The sequence below is a fragment of the Pseudorasbora parva genome, chromosome 1 (genome assembly GCF_024679245.1).
Source record: "Pseudorasbora parva isolate DD20220531a chromosome 1, ASM2467924v1, whole genome shotgun sequence".
NCBI lineage: Eukaryota > Metazoa > Chordata > Actinopteri > Cypriniformes > Gobionidae > Pseudorasbora > Pseudorasbora parva.
The window spans coordinates 25,529,021-25,550,900 of record NC_090172.1 but is presented as its reverse complement, the minus strand read 5'-3'; the positions used below and the strand labels follow the sequence as shown (position 1 = coordinate 25,550,900).

The window sequence follows — 21,880 nt, the reverse complement described above, 5'->3', positions numbered from 1 at the left end:
GCAGGGATACAAGAGCAAAAGTGAGTAAAGGGGAAGAGTTATGTGTCCCAGATGCCACTGCTGTGGACATTTAAAATTGTAACTATAAACAACCGAACAAACCACAATCCGTTGCCACATCCACTTCTCTTTGTCTGATTTTGTTGAAATATGCCTATTCACTAAATTATGTTTGTTTTCCCTGCTTGTTGAAGAGTCAATAACATATGTTGAAGAATAAATGTATAGAGCAAATGCGTGAAGATAAACAGCACAATTAGTGTAAGAAATGTTGAGTTTGCTTGGTGGTTATATAGTTCTTTCTTTTCCTCAGTAGGCCTGTCGTTACGCTGCGGTGCAGGGAAAGAATGCAAGTCGAGCCAAACTTTCTTAGCAGGGCACTGGCGCAAGCAAACATCTCATTAAATCTCTTTAATACAAATTCCTTTTATATTTCTCATATAGCTCTGTACAATTCGCATCAGCTTATACGTGTGTGTGCATCACACTTATTTGTGTTTGGTATTTGTGTGTGTGTGTGTGTGGGCTTTTGTTTTTGCCTGGAAAAACCTCCATACATTTTTTTTTTAGCACAGTGGACATTCTTGTCTACTAAAAGCCTGTGGTTTGGTATGAAAACTGCTTATTTTAATTCCCTTCCTTGTCCAAAGCATACAGTGCACTTTTAAATCATATACAAACTGTATATTCTTACAATTCCCAGTTTAAACCTCAATTCATGGAAGACCACAACAGTGTGAACCATATTCTTTTTATTTTTTTCATATATAAAGAAATACACAAAAATACTTACAAACTGTTTCAAGACAACTTGAAGTCAAAGAGCACATGACTGAAACTGACAGAAAAAAGGGAAAACGGGTTGCCAGCACAATTCCCACTTATTCCTTACTGGGACAGTTTACCAAAAAAGAAAATAATGTCATCAATGAATTACCCTCATTTATGACTTGCTTTCTGTGGAAAACTACTCATTTGAAGCTCATTCATCTTTGATGGTACATTTAGTACCATTAAAATCCTTCGCTCTTTAGCACCAGCAGCTTTTTTGGCCGTGTCCTCTGAAGCGTCCCTTTGCTGAATTCTACTCAAGATGATGCCTTGAGCTACAAACACTCTTTGAAAGTTCACAGTTGCCATGATTACTGCAGTGACATCTACATCTGTACGAGTGGAGAAGGTGAACTGTAACAGACCAATGGCTCTCTCTCCGTAAGATCCATTTCACACAATTCATCCAAGACAACTGTACACCAATGACGTATAAAAAAATATACAGAATGATCAAAATAAAAACTGTGTGTAAATTTGGTCAAAAAATCCTACTCTGTATATACCTGTAAAAAATTGCAATAACATTTCCATATCTTTTGAGAAATGTCAAAAAGCACAAGGTGAGAATCAGTTCTCAATCCTCAAAGTTCTCATTCTTCAAAGGCAGTGAATCTGTTCTCCTGTCTAAAAACAGACCTAAATCAACTTAACATCGTTCACACCAAGGATGATAACTAAAAATAACTAACAATATTAAAGTCCACATCAATGGACAATAACATTGTACATAATGCATTTTTATCATTCATTGTCTGAGAAAACATTTTTCTGAAAGTGATTATAATGATAATTATCATGGAATTAGATCATTAAAACATTATAGTTATCACTATAGTTATCATCTTTTGTATGCATTAACCATTTGACAACGTTTGAAATGGTTGTTTAGCACGCCACAAAATGGGTTTCTGCGGGTTACTAGACATGGAATTAAATGGGTGACATCTTGAGGTCAAATCCAGAGTGGTCTAGTGCCAAGTACCCCTTATTTCCTGCCAAACCTCGACTGCTAACAGATCAAACCTCTTTGCAATAACCAAAATATCCAAAAGTTGCGATATCACAGTCTTTCATAAAAGCAATTCTGCTTTACATTCATCATCTGTCAGCTTTCCCGGCTAATTAGCATTCCTTTATAGAAATAAATAAAACTGGATAACTTAATGAGTACTCGAACAATGTCATCACCATTGTGTCTTCAGTGTGTCATCTGTGAAAGTGAGGCACCCATTTCCTCCTCGATCTGTGAGGTGACTCCCTGTTCTTCGATCATCATTTCTTGGTCGTTGATTTGTGATGTCAAAATTGTCCCATCATTCGCTGCCACCTGGTCTTTGCATGACTCTTCTCTCTCAGCCTCGCTCTTCTCCATGGTCGTGTCTGCTTGGGTGTGTTTCTCGGCGCCCTCTTCCGTCACCTCTAAAACGCTGCAGAACTCCATCTCGTGGATCTCCACATCGAACGGGGTCGCAGAGGGGACCGAAGGAGAGGACCTACAGCCCACACATGCCTGAGAAACACATAGTATATAAGTAAAACAATCACGACTCTGTGTTTAGTGGCGTTTTGTGTGGCCATTATTGTATGAGAGATATAAACTCACCGAAATGTTGAGAGCACGAGGCAGGCGTCCAGTGCGGATCCAAGGGTGAACTTGACTCAGTTCGCTCTTTTGCTCTTCTGTGAAGCGAGGCTGCTGTTTCTGCATGGCTCTCAGAGCAGCGCGGTCCGCTTTCAACACAGAATCTCTGTCTCTGTTGCGAAACACATTTACTGGGTCATTTACTGGTTTCATCAGCTTTTTACAGTGGGTGTGTAGTAATGCACGTTTATCGAGTGTTGGCAGGGGAAAGCTTTTCACGTCGTAATAAGAAGCATCGAAAAGTATGTTTGATATAAATCATACATCAGTAATGGTGTAGTATAGGGATGGGAATCGAATTCTGGATATGATTTGACTACAATTAACGATTCTGGTTCTTTAATGATTCTTTTTTAATTAATGCATATAGAAGGGATGCAACCAAACAAAACATAAAAAATTAACAAAACTAAAACAACAAAGCAAAACAAATGACCAACAAAGCAAAAAAAAAAAAAAAAAAAAAAAAACAGAAAAAAAAAAAACGAAAACAAGATAGCCAAACAACAACGCAAAACGAAACAAAAAAAAGCAAAACAGAAAAAAAGCCAAACAACACAAAACGAAACAAAAAATGAAACAAACAACAAAGCAAAATGAAGAAGAAAAAAAAAGCCAAAACAAAATAAATCATAAAAAAATTCTATTTATAATATAAAAACCACTTGGTTTAAAAATAAAAACACTAATTCAAATAACAGTAATGAAGTAAATAAAAAAATAACACTAAAATTTTCCATTTAAAATATTTTGCAACTGATCCAGATCTCAATTCCCATCCCTACTGATGTACTGAAAATGATGAAGTATTGACATTACCGGATGGGCAGCTGGTAGGTCATCATAGTCTTTTCATCCGTGTTGGCCATGAGGAGCCAGATGGGATCTTGAAGAACACATTTGATGAACTGTGCCTCTCCATCCCCCTCTGCTGTCTGCTTGCGGGAATGGCTGTTCTCTGATGAGTCCACACTGCCAAAGTACTTGCTTGTATTGCTGCTCTGACTGCTTCCTGTTAGAGGTCAAAAGAAAAGGGAGGAATTAAGTTATTTAACTCACATGACATTCTTCTCAACACGTAACAACTGCTGAATAACAATCAGTTCCTTCATACAAAGTAACACCAATTCATAATGCCTAAAATTATTTATCTATTTATATCATTATTTATTCAAGATATTAAAGCTATTTATCAAGCACTCACTAGTTCCACTTCCTGAAGAGCTGCAGCCATTGGACCCTGATCCAGAGGACCCTGAGCCCGACCCAGAGGAGCCTGTGCCTGATGACCCAGAGCCTGAGGCGGCTGAGCCAGTGCCTGATCGAGAGTCCTCCTGTAACAGCAGGTCCAGCAGATCACTGGAGGTGGACATGGCGTCTTGATTGGACTCATTTGCTTCACCCTGCAAAAGATAATTTACAATTTTAAGTTACCGTGCTAATATTCTATAAGCAAACTAGTTGCTACTGAATATCACTGTAGTATCAATAGTAGATAAAAAGTAAAAAAGGTATTGGCATTGACTACTGAAAAGCATTTATCTGTAAACCCCTTTAAAGGCATTATATTGCAAACCCATTTTCTTACATTTTCATTTTCTTTTGAATCCAACACTGAACCTCTCTGATTAGAGGTCTGTCCTCCTGCTCCACCTCCTTGTACCACCATAGGAGATGTTGTCTGTTGTCCTGACGCCAAAGCTGATGCTACCTCAAACCGGTTGCTTGCCGGCTCTTCCAGCTGCAGCAGATTTAAGGGTGAGGAGCATCTGGACTGGAAGAGCGGAGACTCTGCTCCTTCTCTCTCAGCACCCACCTCTCTTTGGTTGATGGAATGAGGGGTGCTGGAGCGGGAGTGGGCGCGTGGGACTGGAGTCGGAATCTGACAGGGATCAGGGGAGGTCATGTTGGCACCAGGGAAAGGGAAAGTCAAGTTTGGGCTGTAGAAGGGCTGAGAAATGCCCATGCCGTGCTGAGGAATGCCCATGCCGTGCTGAGGAATTCCCATGCCGGGCTGAGGAATGCCCATACCGGGCTGAGGAATTCCCATGCCGGGCTGAGGAATTCCCATGCCGGGCTGAGGAATTCCCATGCCGGGCTGAGGAATTCCCATGCCGGGCTGAGGAATTCCCATGCCGGGCTGAGGAATGCCCATGCCGGGCTGAGGAAACATGTAGTTGGGTAATACCAACGCCATCATCGGGGGCACCATCGGTGGCGGCATCTGTGAGTTCTGAATGGGGAAACGTAGCCCCGCCTGCATGTTGGGGTCTGAGAAGGGGGGATAGACAGGAAATAAAGGAAGGACGCCTGGTGGGTATGGGACAGAGTGAACGCTAGCTTGTGACCCTGAGGTGGGCCAGGAAGAGGAACTGGCAATAGGACCCATGGGCATGGAGGAATTAGAGGGCCTGTCCAGAGTGGGAACCCCAGAACGGAGGCTTCTTAGGGGGCCGCCTGCGCTACGAGATCCCGATTGCTCTGAGGCTTCCTGGTGCTTCAGTCTTTTGCCTCCTCGACCGCGTCTGCGCCCAGTACTACCTGCTGCTGGGTAATCACGCGAGCAGCGCACACCTAAAAATCAAGAAAATAAGATCAAGTAAGGGATGACGTACAGGGCCATGTAATAAATAAAGAATAATTCTATGTAATAATAACTCGTGTTGCTTTTGTGTTTCAATTATTAAGCATGTCCTTACCTCTTGCTAAGGGTGCGGTCGCTCGCTGGCGCACAGCTGAGGTTGGGTCAAACACTCGGAGCTCGCTCAAGTCTCTGAAGCGGTACATGAAGTTATGCTCCTCTTGCTGTGTGTGAGCCGACAGGACTTCCTTCGTGAGACCCAGCCTTTCTGCTCCGGATCCTCCAGCTGCTCCACCTCTTCTTCCTGCTTCCCTATCAGGAGCAGGACTAGGGGGCAGGGAGGGCGTGACTGTGGGAGGAGCTTGGGGTTGTGTGGCAGGAGTCGGAGGGGCGTCCTCCATTACGATATCTGTGGGAGTGAGGGAAAAACAGAAAAACATGAAGTGGGGATAATTTAAAGAAATTAGGGTTCAAAAAACAACCACAAGAACAAAAAAAAAAGACACTTGTATGACAAAGAAAGATCTAGCAATTGAAAAAAGATATAGATACACATTATAAAGTAACACTTTTAAAGCCCTAAATGGTTTTGCTTCTCAGTGCTTGAGCAAGCTCCTATCTCTTTATAGTCCTTCACGTCCACTGCAGCCTCAAGATTCTGGCTAGTTGGTAATACCTAGAATATAAAAATCAACTGCAGGCCATACATCCTTTAACTATTTAGCACCCAAACTCTGCAACAGTCTTCCTAGCATTCTTTAGAAGGCAGACACACTCTATCAGTTTATATCTAGATTTAAGACCCATCTCATTAACCTGGCATACACAACACACTCTCACATTTCTATCATTCAAATCCGTTAAAGGATTGTTAGGCTGCATACATTAGGTCAACCAGAACTGGGAACACTTCATCTGATGTTGCTTGTCAAATCATAAGAGGAATAGCATCTATGCTAATATTGGTCTGTTTGTCTTATTCTAATCCTGCAGTCAGCCGAATTCGGTCCGTATCCAGAACAGATGGTAGAACTGCACCTAGAGACAACGGAGCCCTGAATGTCAATGGAGACCATGACAACTAGAAGGGTTCTAGAGACAGATACCCTGTGAATACCTCGTCGGCTCGAGAGCCAACGGCACAGACCATGAGAACCAAACAAGTCCTTTGCACAGACCTTATGGCCAGTTTCAACTCCAATCCACAATCTGACTTGGTGTGGTTATAATTCCAGGCTTCATCACATTTTGGTTCATTTGACCTAAAGGATAATTGGCCCCGCGAATGAGCCGTTTTTTGTTTTTTTTGCTTTTCCATTCTGTCACCTGATGTTCTTGAGTTTGAGTTCTGTGTCACGGTCACCTTTGGCTTGCTAAGTTGGAGACATTTAATATTCAGCAATATTATTGATTTTACTTAAGGGTGGGCGATATGGAAAAATATCATATCCCAACTTTTTTCAGACAGGATTACGATCGACGATCAAATCACGAAATCACGAAATGTAGCCTTACAAAGTAAAATAATAATAAAAAAAATAAATAAATAAGACTTTAGGCTAAATTAGGGGTAGGCAACACCCAAAATCTTATTAGGATTTTAACTTTGTTATTAGAAATTAAGAACAAATATGCAAATTACAAATATACACGATTCTTAAAACTATTCAGTTTATTCAGTCAAGAGCAGTGAGTGATTTTCTCTTTGTATGTTGTTGTTTGATTAACATTAATGATATATACTTATTAGGCTGCCGTCACTTTAAGACCGAACGCACAGATCTAATATACTGACACACCTTCAAAATGTTTACATTGACTTTAGATATAAATGACTATATTTATGTCTTTGTGTGTATTAAAGATTAAGCGCAATAATATGCAGAAGAGAACTTGGTTTGGTACTCGCGCTGTAACTGGCCTTTAGCGTACATTCACTTTGGGCACGCTCAGAAAAGAGCATGTCAAAACAGCGTGTGAATGAGGGTTTAAAACGTGTGAAAATAAACTTTCGTGATGGCGAAGGACAACGTGATGACGATGTTACATGAACATAACCTTATCTACCGGTATTTACTGTACGCCCAGCATTACCACCGCGTTTATAAACGTGAATGTTTGTTGCGTTGAACATTATTTTGGGACGCCGGCACCAGAACTGCAACTGACAGAATGCACTGTAGCATGATTGATCTCTATTCAAAGGCTGGGATTTTTATTGTTCGATATCGCACACCCCTAATTTGACTGCACTGACACTATTGGATGAAAACTGAACTGAGCTGGATGCTGACATCACTCTTTTCTGCAGAGCTGCTTTATAGCTGAATTAAACATTTCATAATTGATGAAATGCACAGTTATTGAACTGAACTGAATCAACACTGAACTGACCTCAGCTGAACAATGACATTTCTTTATTTACAGCAATATTAAATCCTGTTTGCATTAATGACCATTACTTTCCCGTTTATCACTGTAAAGCTGCTTTGAAACAATCTGTACTGTATAAAGTGCTAAAATAAAGTTCACGTGACTTGACTTGACTTGACATTTGCCCACCTGACTCGGGAGGTTTTTTGTCCCCCACATGGACGATGGTGCTGCTGAAACTACACTGGGAGGTGACAGACGCGACACTTTCAGCCTTACTGTGCATGGTCAGTGGGGGTAACAATGCACTCTCCTCTACCAGAGACACAGATGGACCTGCAGGTTAAAGTATCCGTTAATACACAGCATATCTTAAGCTATATACACTACTGTTCAAAAGTTTGGGGTCTGTTTCTGAAAGAAGTCTCTTATACTCACCAAGTCAGCATTTATTAATGTTACAATTTAAAAATCTTCAGAGTCACATGATCCTTCAGAAATCATTCTAATATGCTGATTTGTTGCTCAAGAAACATTTCTTATCATATAATGTTGTTTTTATTTTCTTCAGGATTCTTTTATGAATAGAAAGTTCAAATTAAAGTTCTATTAAATCAATTTGTAACATTATAATTTATTATACTGGACTTTTGATCAATTAAATGCTTCCTATAAAAAAATAAAAATCTTAGCGACCACAAACTTTTGACTAGTAGTGTATAATTAAAAATGTCATGCAAATTTAGTGGTATACTAATGCAAACACTACCATTTGCATAATCATCTTTGATGTACAGTACATTAACTGTACTTTTTTGTATTGAATCAGTATTAGCAATGAAATTTGTTTAGATTATGGTTGATTTATGCATCCTGTCTAGCTATGGAGAAAGCCTAGCTCATGAATATCAATTTAAGTTTGCCCTTTAGTTAAATCAATGATGCCTACTGGCCAAATTACACATTATATAATTCATATTCATGAGTCGAGCCATCGCCATAGTAATATTCATTAGTTTGCCGAATGCTTAAAAGCTCAACAAAAAACATGGCAAGCACATTGTTCCCATTTAACCGTTTAATATTTATGCAAACCTTAAAATAAATGAAGTTTGCTTAAAACGTTTTTTTCAGTTTCGATGTGGGATCAAAATTGGTCGAATTTGAATGGTAGTCGTAGCAATGGTAGATGTGTTGCACAATATACTGCATAGAACTGAGACATGCAACATTGAAACGCATATAATTAGTACTGTTCTGCATTGGTTTATCATTGCGGTACCCACCTTTAGCATTGCCTGGGGCGTCCTGCTGTTTGTCATCATCAGATGTGGAGGAGGCAGTGTAGGAGGAGGAGCCACACTTCCTCTTCACTGTGTTTGGGATGTTACAGCTCTCCAGATACCTGATGAACCAAACAAAACTTGATGAACCAAGGGTCCAGGACCTGCCACTGCAGTGCTAACTCTATGTCTATATTTACATGTAAATATGTCACTAGATATGCTCTCTATATGATTAATCTGCAATTAATAACATAGTCAGTGATAATGTGTGTTAAATTCAGTGCATTTAATGATCTGAAACACAAACCTTATTATGCTATCCAAGCAGTTGATTTGCTGATAAGAGAAGGTGCTGGGCGGCTCTTTCGGCACGATCAGAGAGGGTGCGGAGCTCTTTGAGGGTGGAGCAGCGCTAGGACAGAGACTGCCACTCGCCCCTGCTGCTTCAACTGCTTTCAATGCACCTGTTTGTCAGACACGGAGAACAACTTAAGACACAACCTTAAAAAAGAAATCAATTAAACTATGAAGGAAACTAGGGCTTTAAAATGAGCTGCATGCGTCTGTTTACCTGCGATAGCATGTTTTTTAGGAGGAGGTCGGTTGCGGGAATCAATGAAAACTTGCTGTCCGCTTGTCTTCACCATGTGAACATCTTTGCAGATTTGCTGGAAGGTCATCTGTTTAAAAAGAAGGTCATTCAATTTAAATGTTTACTATTAATCTCTGGCCTTCCTTTCATTTATATGATCAGTTCCAAAAAGAAGTAAAACTATATAACTGTCTGTTACTGCTTCTAATTCATATGTCATTTTCATTTTAGGCCACTTATGGTTTTAAGGCTTGTGTCTCTAAACACTTACTGGTTTGTGGAATTGCAAGGGGTCCTCCAGACCCGGCCCACTGCTTTCTGATGAGGAGGTGGCACTGGGCTGGTGCTCATGGGATCCGTTGCTGGCCAGGCTGCCGTAGCCCTGAGAGCTGCCGTTGTGGACGGGCTGCACCAGGAGCCTGTGGATCTGCTCACTAATCTGAGGGATGTCTGGGGTCAAGGTACGCTCCTCCTGACCCCTCGGAGGCGTAAAGACGTCCTCATTCAGTGGAGAGCTGGACAGAAAGAATCAAGAGGTAAATGAGTGCAATACATAGTACAGCAAAGAAATACATTAGGTGTGTGTTTGGTAGTTTGAATTTTTTTTTTTTTTAAATGCGCACGTTTACAACTCAAGAAATCAACAAAGTAGATCTATTATGTTGCCACCATTTTGTCAACTTCTGGGATTGACTTTTATAATGCAATATAAAATAGCTGACCAAACTTGCCCTTTAACAGTTGGGGGAAAAATGTGTTACAATACTGACCAAACCAATTGCATTACTAATAGGCCACGTTTTAATTGCACATGGTCACTGGCCTCAGCTTCTAACATCTTTTGATGAACTGAATGGCTGTATGAAGCAGTGCTCATGTGTACATGTATATGTGTGTAGCAACTTGAAGCACAGAAATGTTTCTTGGGACATAATGAGCTCATGAAAAATCTATCTGTCCCCACATGACAGAACATGTGCTGATGAGTGTGATTGACTGTGCACACATTTCATACTGGTGTGTGGGTGGGTGGTATGGGATTGAGGAATTACGTGTATCTGTGCACATCTAGAAGATTTTCTAGAAAAATCTATGTGTTTTTGCACTGAAGATGCTGCTAGTTTTAAATATTTACAGTCTAAAATAATTGTTTTTGACACATCTGTCACAGTCCTAAGGACTATGCATTATTTAGCCGTAATATATGCTATTATTTGAAAGTTTGGGGGTCAGTAAGATTTTTTTTAATTAAATGAAATGCATCCTTGCTCAAAAATATTAATTTCTCAATTGATAAAATGTGACAGTACAGACATTGGCAGTGTTTTCAACTGATAATAAGAAATATTTATAAGCACCAATATTAGAGCATAGATTTCTTTTTTAAGGATCATGCGACACTCAAGACTGGAGTATAATGGCTGCTGAAAATGCAGATTTGCAATCATAGGAATGCATTTTTTAAATATATTAAAATAGAAAACAATTATTTTAAATTTTAATAATATTTTACAATAAATCTTACCAACCCAAAACTTTTGAACGGTAGTGTACAAAAATATAAGAAAAAAAGATGATTTGAATGTCACATTACAAAAAATAGCAAGGGTTTCTAAATATTAATGTTCTTGTATGTGCTCATATACATGAATACTTACGTTCTGACTTTGTGGCGTCCAACAATGAAGGCCACTTTCCTGCTCCAGGGGTTAATAAAGGAGGACCAAGAGGTGTCTATGGTCAGATACTCTCCATTACGTGCACACATCCGCAAGGGAGAGTGTTCAAACGGCTGCCCTGCAAACTGGAGAACTGAGAGAGAAAGAGAAAAAAAGTGAACTTTGTGCTATACACCTCTCTCCTTAAGGAAAAAAAATGGACAGAGGTTAAAGAGAGGAAGGGAAAGTGACTCACTTTTCTTATGGATGGCCACCATAATGTGTCTGTCATCTGGATGGATGTACAGCAAAACTGGGGTTCCCACCAGGTCCTGAGGCAGATACCCTAACAGAGGCACTGCCCGCTCATCCACCTCCTGAAAGAGACAGCTGGGGGTGTGACTGGTGGTGAATATCCTCTTATCCAGAGGGATGCGAGGGGCTGAAAATGAGAATGAGAGAGAACGCGAGTGAGACCAAAACAAAGATTAAAAATGTGGATTTATGTTTCCGTCATGTTCTGGTCTTTAAACAAAAAACGTACCCTCATATCCCGCGTGCACTCTCTCGGCAATAAGCAGACAGCAGGGTTGAGGGTAAGCCATGTCAGAGTCTCGGAGCGTGAGCAGGTAGGGGGTCAGTCTGAACGGGTAGTACTTTACATCACCACTGGATGAGACATCTCCACTGATGCGACAAAACATGGACTTCTCTTGGGTGCAGTCCACTGGTGGAGAAACTGCAGTCAAAGAAAGGGAAAGAGAGAAATGTTTATTGCCTTAAACTTCATTTGTATAGCGTGACAATAACTGATCTTAATGGTCCTTTTCCAATAAAGAACCTACAATACAATGGCACGAATTACATTGCCACTTTCTGGTTGTCACACAGTTAGTGTAACATGCCATGACCCAATTAAAATACACCTCAAACAAACATACCAGATCCGATGCAGGAGGCCCATGGAGGCAGTCTGCAGGGCGCGGTGTTGCTGTAGAAGGTGCTCACATCTTGGGGGGCCAGCAGCTCAGAAAACAAAACCCCATGCAGCTTCTCTGGCTTACTGCGGAGAAGAGACGAGCCCTGCGGTGAGACATACACAACCTTCCCTGACAGGAACGACACCGCCATGGAAAATGTGTCCTGCACAAGAGAAAAGATTATTTTGTTATTTTCTGTAACAAACTTAATGTACATTGTAAAAATCAAAGAAATTAAAATTGTCGCTTTAGGGCTACAACAGCTTTTTCATGGGGCAGCACCCTTATAGGAACACTGCACTTCTCTTCTTCTAAAGCTTGATTTCTGTTCTAGTTGTCTAATAAACCTGGCATTGCATATATTGCTAATATTGTTGGCTCTTTGACAAATTGCTTTTGTTCCTCTTTTGTATGTTGTTTTAGATAAAAGTGTCTGCTAAATTCATAAATGTAAATGTAAATAAAAGAGTATGAGAGAGACGGAGAGGAGAAAATTAGAAAGATCTTATCTTCATTGTTGTTGACAGAAAAATCTGTCAGCAAATATGCTGAGGAGATTGACTACTCTTCATACAACCGTATTCAAATACCGTGTTGCCACAAAATGGAGAAATGGGTGTGTGTGCGCGTCAACGTACTGTATTTTTGAGCGTGTATTCAGAGGTGATATTATCCAGTTCTTCAACAGTGAAGGTGGAGAGATCGAGACTACAGCCATGACACTCCTCAACGTTCCACTGGTGATAATACTCCTGGTTGGCTGCAAGATTCAAAGCAAAAAAAGAACATCTTTATATTAATACATACACAACTGAACGCACAAATTCCTGTGTTTGTCCCTCATCTTTCACCATTTATACAAAAAGAGTCCCACCCCAAACTCATGCCATCGGTTGAGCCAATGTTATTATATTGGGCTGGTCAGGATGCTCAAACAGAGCTAGTGTTTTGATAGGACCACAGAGTTTACACTTGTTTGAGGAATCAATCAACAAATGCCGTATTCATAGATGGTTTTGAAGGAAGTATTAAAAAGAATTCCATACATCACCTTAAACTCAACATAGATTACAAAACATACATGTGAAATTTCTGCTCACCTCTGACTTGTCTGACACAGCTGAGGGCGTATTTGAGGGCGTTGAGGGTGCTGGAGCGCCCCTTCATCTTTCTCTCTGGTGGCAGACGGATCTTCAGCTCATTCAGGGCTCTCATCAGCTCTTTCTGTGTCTGGACACGAGCGGACTGATCACTGCTGCAGCCGCTGGTGGACGGCGGGTCCTGTTCGGAGCTGGCGCTCAACAAGCTGTAAGCCAGAGAGCTGCTGGGTGGAGAAGGGCTGTGCAAGTTTGAACTGAGGGAGCAGAGATAAAAACAAAGGTCGAATTTAGATGTTGTTCAAAGTGGTTTACTGATGTTTCATAGGTGGAACACAAAATTAGACATTTTTGTAGACAAGGAGATTTCATATTCTGAAAATGACAAAAGAAATTTGCCCATAAATGTATAAGAAAAGTGATTGGTAAGCTAGAAGTCTTCCAAAGACATATGTGTGTTATATTTGTGTTCAGAACTGCATAAAATGTCAATAAATAACTATTTAATTCATAGGCATTTCATCACACAAAGCTACCGTATGGCTTCAGAAGACTTCGAACATAGGGAGGACCACTTTCGCGACACTTGAATTGTTCATTGTGGAGCTTGACAGCCTTTGGTCACAATGAAGTTGTTGTATGGATCTCACCTCTTGTTGCTCTCCGTAGTCTCCAGACACATGGCTGAGTCCTTTCCGTTCTGACTGGAGGAACTCTGATAACTTCGGTTCGACTGTCTCCCTCTGGATCCACTCCCTCTTTCCATCCCACCTTCACTTTCCCTCTCCCCAGAGTCATTTCCACTTGATAGTCCATCTGTATCATCGGAAGTTGTTCCACGGATGTCACCTGCGGATCCCTTGGGATCAGATACCCCTCCTGGAGATGATCCGGTCTCGCTGTTCACCAGATTCGATGAGGAAGAGCTCTCACTAATGCCGCAGGATCGCTTTACAATCCCAGCCTTTTTCTCGACACCTCCTGCTCCTCTAGCTGTATCATTGCTTGGGGCAGAGTCTGAGTTGTCATCGCTCATAATAATACTGTACGAATAGGCAGTGGCCAAGGTGATGAGATTCACCTGATTAGAGGTTACACGGAGTTGAAAAAGTTGACTATGTTGGATTGCCTGAACTACAGTGAGAAATCATTTTGGAGCAAATATTCTTCACAGATTTGTTCATGGTATATCCGGGTGTCTCTGCACCCTCTCCTTTGTTCCTTTGCTCCTCCGGAAGCGGTTTCTCCTTGAACCAAGTAGTGTAAATGTTAAATAGCTTTTTAGCAGGAGAAAACGTTGCTCATCTCAGAAAAACAGACAGGACTGGTTGTTATGAAACAGACTTGGCTGCTACCACAGAGCCAGATGGAGAGCGACAATGTGAGAGAAAAAGCCGCTGTGAAATTAGGTTTATTGGGCTCTGTCCATTCGGTCTTCTCTTTGCTCGCTGTCACTTGATCTCTTCTCAGAGGACAACTACCAGGAAAAAGAAGAAAAAGATAAGATGAGCGTGGGTCAGTCTGAAATATATGGACAAAGAGACATACTGAGCTGGTTAGTCATCTACGATTAGGTAGTCCCATTACAGCTAATATATAATAAGTGCTGCTCAGGGTGTTTTTGTTTTTCAACCAGGTAAATTAGCTATCAGCTATTTTGCTGCACGTGAGAGCTCAGATATTTCATATTCATATTTCATGTTGGCGACTACAAAAGCCTTTTCTGGTCTCCTTGGTAACAACGATTACTTTCTAGAACCACACATCTATTCTCTACCTTCAACTACTCAAGCTTGTTTTTGCCTTTGCAATCACGAACTACGGGGTGCAAAACAAGGATCTATGTCAAACACACAAAAAAAGACATCAGGGGGTCATCAAGTTGGTTTCTAGCAGCCATTCTAACTTGGGTATTTGGTATCGCATGGCAGACCAATCTTATTGGTCACTGCCACACAATATTTGTTTTTAGCAACTATACATTCAATTGATAAAAAGTGACAAATATTTTGTAACATTATTAACACTTTTACTATCTCAATAATTGCTGTTCTTTTGAATTTACTAGTCAAAGAATCCTGAACAAAATGTCATGGTTTCCACAAAATATATATTTTTTAAAACAAAGGTTTCTTGAGCAGCAAATCAGCATATTAGAATGATTTGTGAAGTATAATGTGACACTGACGCTGCTGATACAGATGTCAATACAGGAATAAAATATATTTTAAAATAGGCTATGTTAAAAGAGAAGAGTTGTGTGATGTTACTGCATTTCTGATCAAAATAAATGCAGCTTTGCTGAGTGTGAGACTTTTTTTTTTTTTTAAACCTTTTAAAAATCTTACTTACTAATAGTAGTGCAAGTGTCAATGGATTTTATGGGATATTTCAAATAAGAAAAAAAGGAAAGAAGAAAGAAAGACCTTAAAACAGCATGTAACTTTCACATCTACATTCTCTGCCTTTATCCCTCAAGGAGACCTAATCTCATAAGACCGCCAGGTGATGAAGTGAGTATATATATATATATATATATATATATATATATATATATATATATATATATATATATATATATATATATATATATATATATATATATTGAGTGTCGTCTGTGTTCTGGCAGAGTCTTTTGTGCGTCTTCTCTGGGATTGTTACCGTCACCCTGATACCATTTCTGGAGCAACTGAGTTTAGACATACACATTTAGCAGTGCAAATGTGAATGGGCATTCACTGCAAATAGCACATTTAAGCAAGCAAGGGAAGTAACAAAAAAACAAAAACAAAAAACAAAACATGTAGCTAGAAACTAATTCTAAGCCAATCAGTTATATTAAGGCATATTAGAAAAGGAAAGTAGCTGGTGATTCTAAAAGTGGTAATGCACGAAATGCAGTACTTGAGAAATTCAAATATATCCCAGGTTGAAGATGCACATTAATTATGTATACAAAACAATCTACCTTTGCTTTTATATGGCTGATCTCAATCACACCAAAGCTCTCTTTTTTAATATTCAATATTTGTTAAATGCGAGTTGTTTCCAGAGGGGAATCATATTTCAGAATTCTTTGTTAGACTGTTATATGCTATTTGTCTTAAGAGATTCTTTGATGCATAAGAAACGGTTACTGAACTATTTATAATTCACTTAATTTAAATAGCTGGATTACCAGACATAGATTAAGAGTATTTGAACGGCTTTGATCAGCATGAACCTTTCAGCCCACGTCATTAAAAAGAGCACAACAAGTGTAAAGGTGTTAAAGGCAATTGCCTTTTAATTAATCCCAGCCGTCACCAAAATGTCAAATGTTCAGATCATGAAGCAACTAAATACAGTGAACCATTAGTTTCTGAAAGTACTAGTACAATTTGTTTTTGAAACTGCTGTACATTTTCAGAGAAATGTTCTGTTAAAAGGGTCATTTAATAAGTAACTTCTACACACTACCAGGTAAATATCACGCACACACACACACACACACACACACACACAGTGAACAATGGACGCAACAATTACATCAAGATACCATGTCCACATGGTGCAAGAAAACAAATTATCTTCACAGACGCCAAATGCCCACAGATGCTGCTTTTATTAAGACAGACCATGTGTTTCGCTTTTCTGGGCCAGATCAGAGCTGTTTGTTTGGAATTAATTTGTGTGTGGGCGTTCTCTTGCAAATGCATACGCATTTATGAGACCTGTTGTGCACCTGTTTACTTTATACTTGACCATGTTCTGCAAAGAAACAGAAAGCTGCATCACACATATAAACTATAAAATGAACCACCAAGTGGTAGACCTTAAACCTACAAAGCATGGTCAAATTATTTATTTTGTGTCTTACAATTATGTGTAGTGGAGTTTGAATATGTTAGAAAATAGTTCTACATAAAGAGCATTTATAAAATACACAGTTAAGAATATTTTCTTTGGTATAGAGTAGATGTCTAACTAAAATCAGTAGATTAAATGGAGAGCATGTAAGTTTTTGTTTTTATAATTACAAATATAATTATAGGATAAATGAGAGCTGTTGGCTATTTTTAGGCTATTAGACTTAATAAAAGAAACCGACCAAAAACGATAAACAAGATGAAAACGTAATGCGCCCAATCTCAAAACACGATGACTCATTGGTTTCGTGCAGCGCAAGATTCACGAACAAACTTCCGCGGAGGGGACGGACTGGCGGACGTGCACAAACGAAGGTGTGGAGAGAGACTGGCTATAATGCAATCAGACGCTCTCATTTCAACGGATATAGAGACAGTTCACCCTCTATTCCTTCAGTGGTTTATACTAAACGACAAAAGCACTGTAACTCTATCCAGTCAGTGCATCTCGCTTCCATTACAGTCGTGACTCGTGATCCACTCTCTGAGAGCACAGCCTGTCCTAGCCTCGCCTCTGCCGCGTGCATGGTAAATACAGAGCACACGTCTAATTATTCTGTCTATCAACATGCCAGTATAAGCTAGACACCGTCATTGGCATGTTGTTTTTATTCATTTATGGTTTTAACAGCCCAATGAGTAAGATTACGGGATATCATGATAACATCAACATGCACTTTGACTCTGCCAAATAGACTCTGTTCGAATTTGATTTCAAAGGCATCCAAAGTTATCACTGTATACTCTGGCGCTTTTTGGGTATTCTAAATTTAATTGATAATGAAAAAAGACAAAAAAAGTTTATTTTAAGTTATTTGAATATATGCGCTCTGTGGCACATAGAACCCCCATGATGTCATTTTAAAGGGACAGTTCACCCAAAAAATGTAATTGTCATCATTTATTCACCCTCAAGTTGTTTCAAACCTGCTGAACACAAAAGATGATATTTTGAAGAATGTCAATAACCAAACCCCATTGACTATATTCCATACTATGGAAGTCGATCATACTTTGGGGAACCCATCAACACTTTAGTTCCCCAAAATATAATCTCTTGTGTTTAGCAGAAAAAAGAAATTCATAAAAGTTTGGAACAACTTGAGGGTGTGTCAATTATACATTTTCATTTTTGGGTGAACTATTCCTTTAAAGGTACACAGAGTTCACAAAGTGTACTGTTCTCTGGAGGGAAAAAAACGGGTGACCCAAGTTACCCAAAGCCTGGGAGCAATTTATTTACTTAGTAATATTTAATTTTATTGCCATATCAGCATGACTGGCTATTACATGGCAGATACATATTAAACATCTAACAACATAATAAAAACAAAAATAAAAAAAAATGAGAACAATTTTATAAAAGATTCTTTAAAAAGTACTTTTGCTAAAGATTGTACAAGATTTTCTTTATCTACAAATAAATCCTTAAAAGTTTGTCCTGATATAAAGTGCCATCTGATGACAGCAGTTCATTTAAAAACAAGGTCATGAGCATATGGTGTCATGTGGGGTGTCGGGTGCTTTGACGGAGCACTTGAGCAGGTAATGTGGGGGTGCTTTTTCCTCATAATTATACTAATAAATGGCTGTTACTGTGCAATAAACTGGAATAGAAGGAAATCATTGTACATCAATTAATTAAGGAGAAGAAAAAACGAAACCACTTTTGCTTTGATATGCAAAGAATGCCATCATGTTACCCCCAGTGCGATGCGTCACATATTTTTCCCCGGATTGTCCTCTAGTCTCACATAACCAGACTTTCAACTAATAACAAAGTCTGACCCATACTGCAGATAGCCAAGAACATAGACTAGACCACCTGGTAAACAGCATTAGCCATCTGTTTTGCTTTCCATGTCATTTATCTGAAATAATAATAATAATAATAATAATAATAATAAACTCAAACAATAGGACAGTAGTCTTGGTCCGCAAACAATTCAACAGAATACACTCAAATAAATAGGGGTGGGACCCTGTTTGCATAGTAAAAATTTGGTGATACTGGACTAAAAATACATACAAAATTAATTTAACCAATAGAAAAATTAAATGTCACAGACTGACCTCTTTGTCCAATATAAAGAAAACAATCAGAAAAGATTGTCTGAAAAAAGATCTGAAAACATTATATATAATGTTTTTTTTTTGTTTTGCCACTGACATTCCCTATCACCATTTCACCATCCACCTGCAGTTCCTTCATGAACCCCTAGGTGACTGCTGGCTGAGAAACCCTAATGCAGGACTTAGCAGCAATATTATCTGCCTGCAATACCAGAGGCTGCACTTTTAGGACCACCGCAGTTTCAGGACTGCATTTCGAGGACCCAAGTTTTTTGTGTGACAGTGACAGTGCCATCTAGCCAACTGTACTCCAACAGAGGAAACTCAATTCAGATTCAAACTTTTCCACCTTATTTTTAACAAAACAGCAGGCACGTCCATCTTAAACTTAATGACTTAAATTAGTTGAAATATTTCAACAGGGATTGGGGATGGTTAGGACAAAACATCAATTAAACTTAATAAAAAAATTAAATCATTGCTAGGGTCCTAGAACTGCAGTCCAGAAATGTTTAATCTGTGTGGCTACATATAGGCTAAGAAGATTTTAATTATTCCGCCCCTTGCCGTTAAAACATTGGAGTATACAGTCAAATCAGTTTTACACCCGACCACATATCATACAGCCGAACTGTATTACAGTACAAGATATGTAAAGTCCTTCAGATGCCTGTGAAACTGTGATCTAAATGGCATAAAGGGATTTGCAAAAAAACAAACAAAAAAACACTCAAAGCTGTATTTATATGCCTGAACAGACTGAAGTCCTCAGGTAATTACAGTAATAAATCACACACAATCATCATTAATCAGTTATCCTCAACAGCTGATTGCTCATTTTTTGATATTTTCCAGCTTTCCTGCTTTGTTAGTTTTAGGATCCAAATCTGAACACTTAACCTCCTAAACCAACTCATCCACAGCAGCAATCTATTAGACACAGCAATATTCTATGACTGATATTTCTTTAGGTTCAGTTTCAAAGGTTATGTTTCTGTTTAGGCATAAACCTTATGTTTATGTATGCTCTTACTCAGGAAAAAAAAAAAAATGTGTCGACCACAAGTAACGTTTGTGACATGCCCCAACAGCAACAGCTTTTCAACAAAATTTAAACAATAATACACAAAGTACAAAATTACCAACCCGCTGGCTTGTCCAAGAAATATTACAATAAATAAATTAATGACATACAAAACTGGCACAACTTGCCCCGACCTGAGATTTATGAAAAATACATTTTCCTGAACCCTTGTTCAACATTGCAGTTAGTTCACCGGGTTTTATATAACGTTAGTTGACTAACTACTACACCTCAATGACGTAATTTGAAGTGGCACAACATGAAAATCATCCATATTGATACTTTAAACATACTTAAGTAAAGATAACATGACTACAGGGTGTTTGCATTTGCATCTCTTTTCACGATTGTACATCTCTTAGTAAGGTAACGTTCATCTTTTATTTAACAGATTTTGAGAGAATCTAGTCAAACTTACGACGACGTTATTCGGTCTGCGTGATGCGTCAGTTTGGCTTTACTCGCATGCATAAAGCCATGTCATCAAAAAATGTGGATAACCTTAAAGCAAAGTATAGACAGGTTGAACAGACTAGTATTATGACATGATATAAGGTATGATATTAGTATTTTAACCAGTTTCATTATACTGGATTTTTATGCAGCGACCAATGGCTGTTTTGCACGTACAGTATTTCATCGAAATAGGCACCTTATGTTGGACAAATCTAATGTTGTAAACAGAAAATCAACTTAAATGGGCATCGGTAGTTTAAAAGGTTCAATCGAAAACGAAGAAACACGCCACATAAGCTCCTGATTAATTCTGCCCTTACCTTCCGAGTCTTACTGCTCTGCTTTCTCTTGAACGACAGGACAAAATAATGTTCCTATGTTGTGAAGTCGGTGAAACACAAAAAAACGACGTTTTTCATCTGCAGTCCACTGGCATTGCACTGCTATTGTGATAGAGATTTGTTTCCCCCACGACTCCAGACACACACGAGTACACGTGCTTTCCAATCGGTCTAAAACACCGAGGAATTCAATTGGCTGTGCTCGCAGCAAGCCGCGAATCCTATTGGTTGACTCCACCCATTCATGGCGAAGTTTTCGTTGATTGGCCGAAGCCAAGGGCGCTCGGCTCACGTTCATCAGCTGTCACGTTGCAGCGCGCCTGTTGTTGTTGCAATACATGAGAGTGTGTTGTGGGCAGGACGATATATTCCTATTAGACTGAGGTAGATTCAGATTAGTTTATTAAAAATAGTATGTAGGTCCTTATGACTATTTTTAACTAAGTCATGGATACAGCAAACTGAACTAGATCACATTCATGTAATTATTAAAACCCTTATTATTAACAAAAATAAAATCAAAAAATAAAATTAAGCAGTATTCACCTATATAGCTTTATCGAACGGTTTAGAGCGTGGTATTCAGGGACTAAGCGAATACCTAAATAAAATCGCTGAATCCCTTCTTAGAAATGAACTGTATAATGAGTGTTACTTCCCAAACACTACTGTTTTAAAATGTTTTGCACAACTCGATTAAAACCTGTGGTGACTGAGCCATGCACAGTTCCACGTGCCTCAGAGGCAGGCTTGCTGGTGACGTCAAGCAGCTTCCGCAACGCCCTTTCAGACTCACGCGGCTTGCGGTGTGGCTCGCTGCTGCTGTATGGATGAATTAATCATCGGCGTCAGAGAAGCGTCATAAACTGACTGACCTCCATTTACCCGAAACTGGGACGCATGCTTGCCAGTGTCAGGCGAATATAGTTTGGAGCCAGGCTGCAAAAAGTAGGCCTAGGCTAAACCTACATTTAG

The 21,880-nt window shown here is 39.3% G+C and overlaps 1 protein-coding gene across 1 annotated transcript; it reads right to left on the bottom strand.

Moving 5' to 3' along the window:
* Nucleotides 1-737: 737 nt before the first annotated feature.
* per1b (period circadian clock 1b) lies at nucleotides 738-21,060 on the bottom strand. Its single transcript, XM_067437355.1, has 19 exons — nucleotides 20,885-21,060; nucleotides 13,694-14,520; nucleotides 13,047-13,300; nucleotides 12,585-12,706; nucleotides 11,908-12,109; nucleotides 11,511-11,705; nucleotides 11,223-11,408; nucleotides 10,967-11,120; nucleotides 9,580-9,823; nucleotides 9,288-9,396; nucleotides 9,024-9,180; nucleotides 8,717-8,835; nucleotides 7,620-7,766; nucleotides 5,176-5,466; nucleotides 4,065-5,050; nucleotides 3,681-3,879; nucleotides 3,296-3,488; nucleotides 2,438-2,588; nucleotides 738-2,344 (listed from the first exon to the last, which is right to left on the bottom strand). Exons 2-19 carry the CDS (start codon nucleotides 14,077-14,079, stop codon nucleotides 2,033-2,035), a joined length of 4,407 nt encoding a protein of 1,468 aa, XP_067293456.1. The 5' UTR covers nucleotides 14,080-14,520; nucleotides 20,885-21,060; the 3' UTR covers nucleotides 738-2,032.
* Between the last annotated feature and the right edge of the window lie 820 nt (nucleotides 21,061-21,880).

Excerpts from the sequence above, each read along its gene's own strand:
- per1b (XM_067437355.1), bottom strand. The coding sequence starts at position 14,079 with ATGAGCGATGACAACTCAGACTCTGCCCCAAGCAATGATACAGCTAGA. Across the intron at positions 9,397-9,579 it reads CCTTGCAATTCCACAAACCA|ATGACCTTCCAGCAAATCTG; the intron begins GTAAGTGTTTAG and ends CTTTTTAAACAG. Across the intron at positions 8,836-9,023 it reads TGCTTGGATAGCATAATAAG|GTATCTGGAGAGCTGTAACA; the intron begins GTTTGTGTTTCA and ends TTGGTTCATCAG.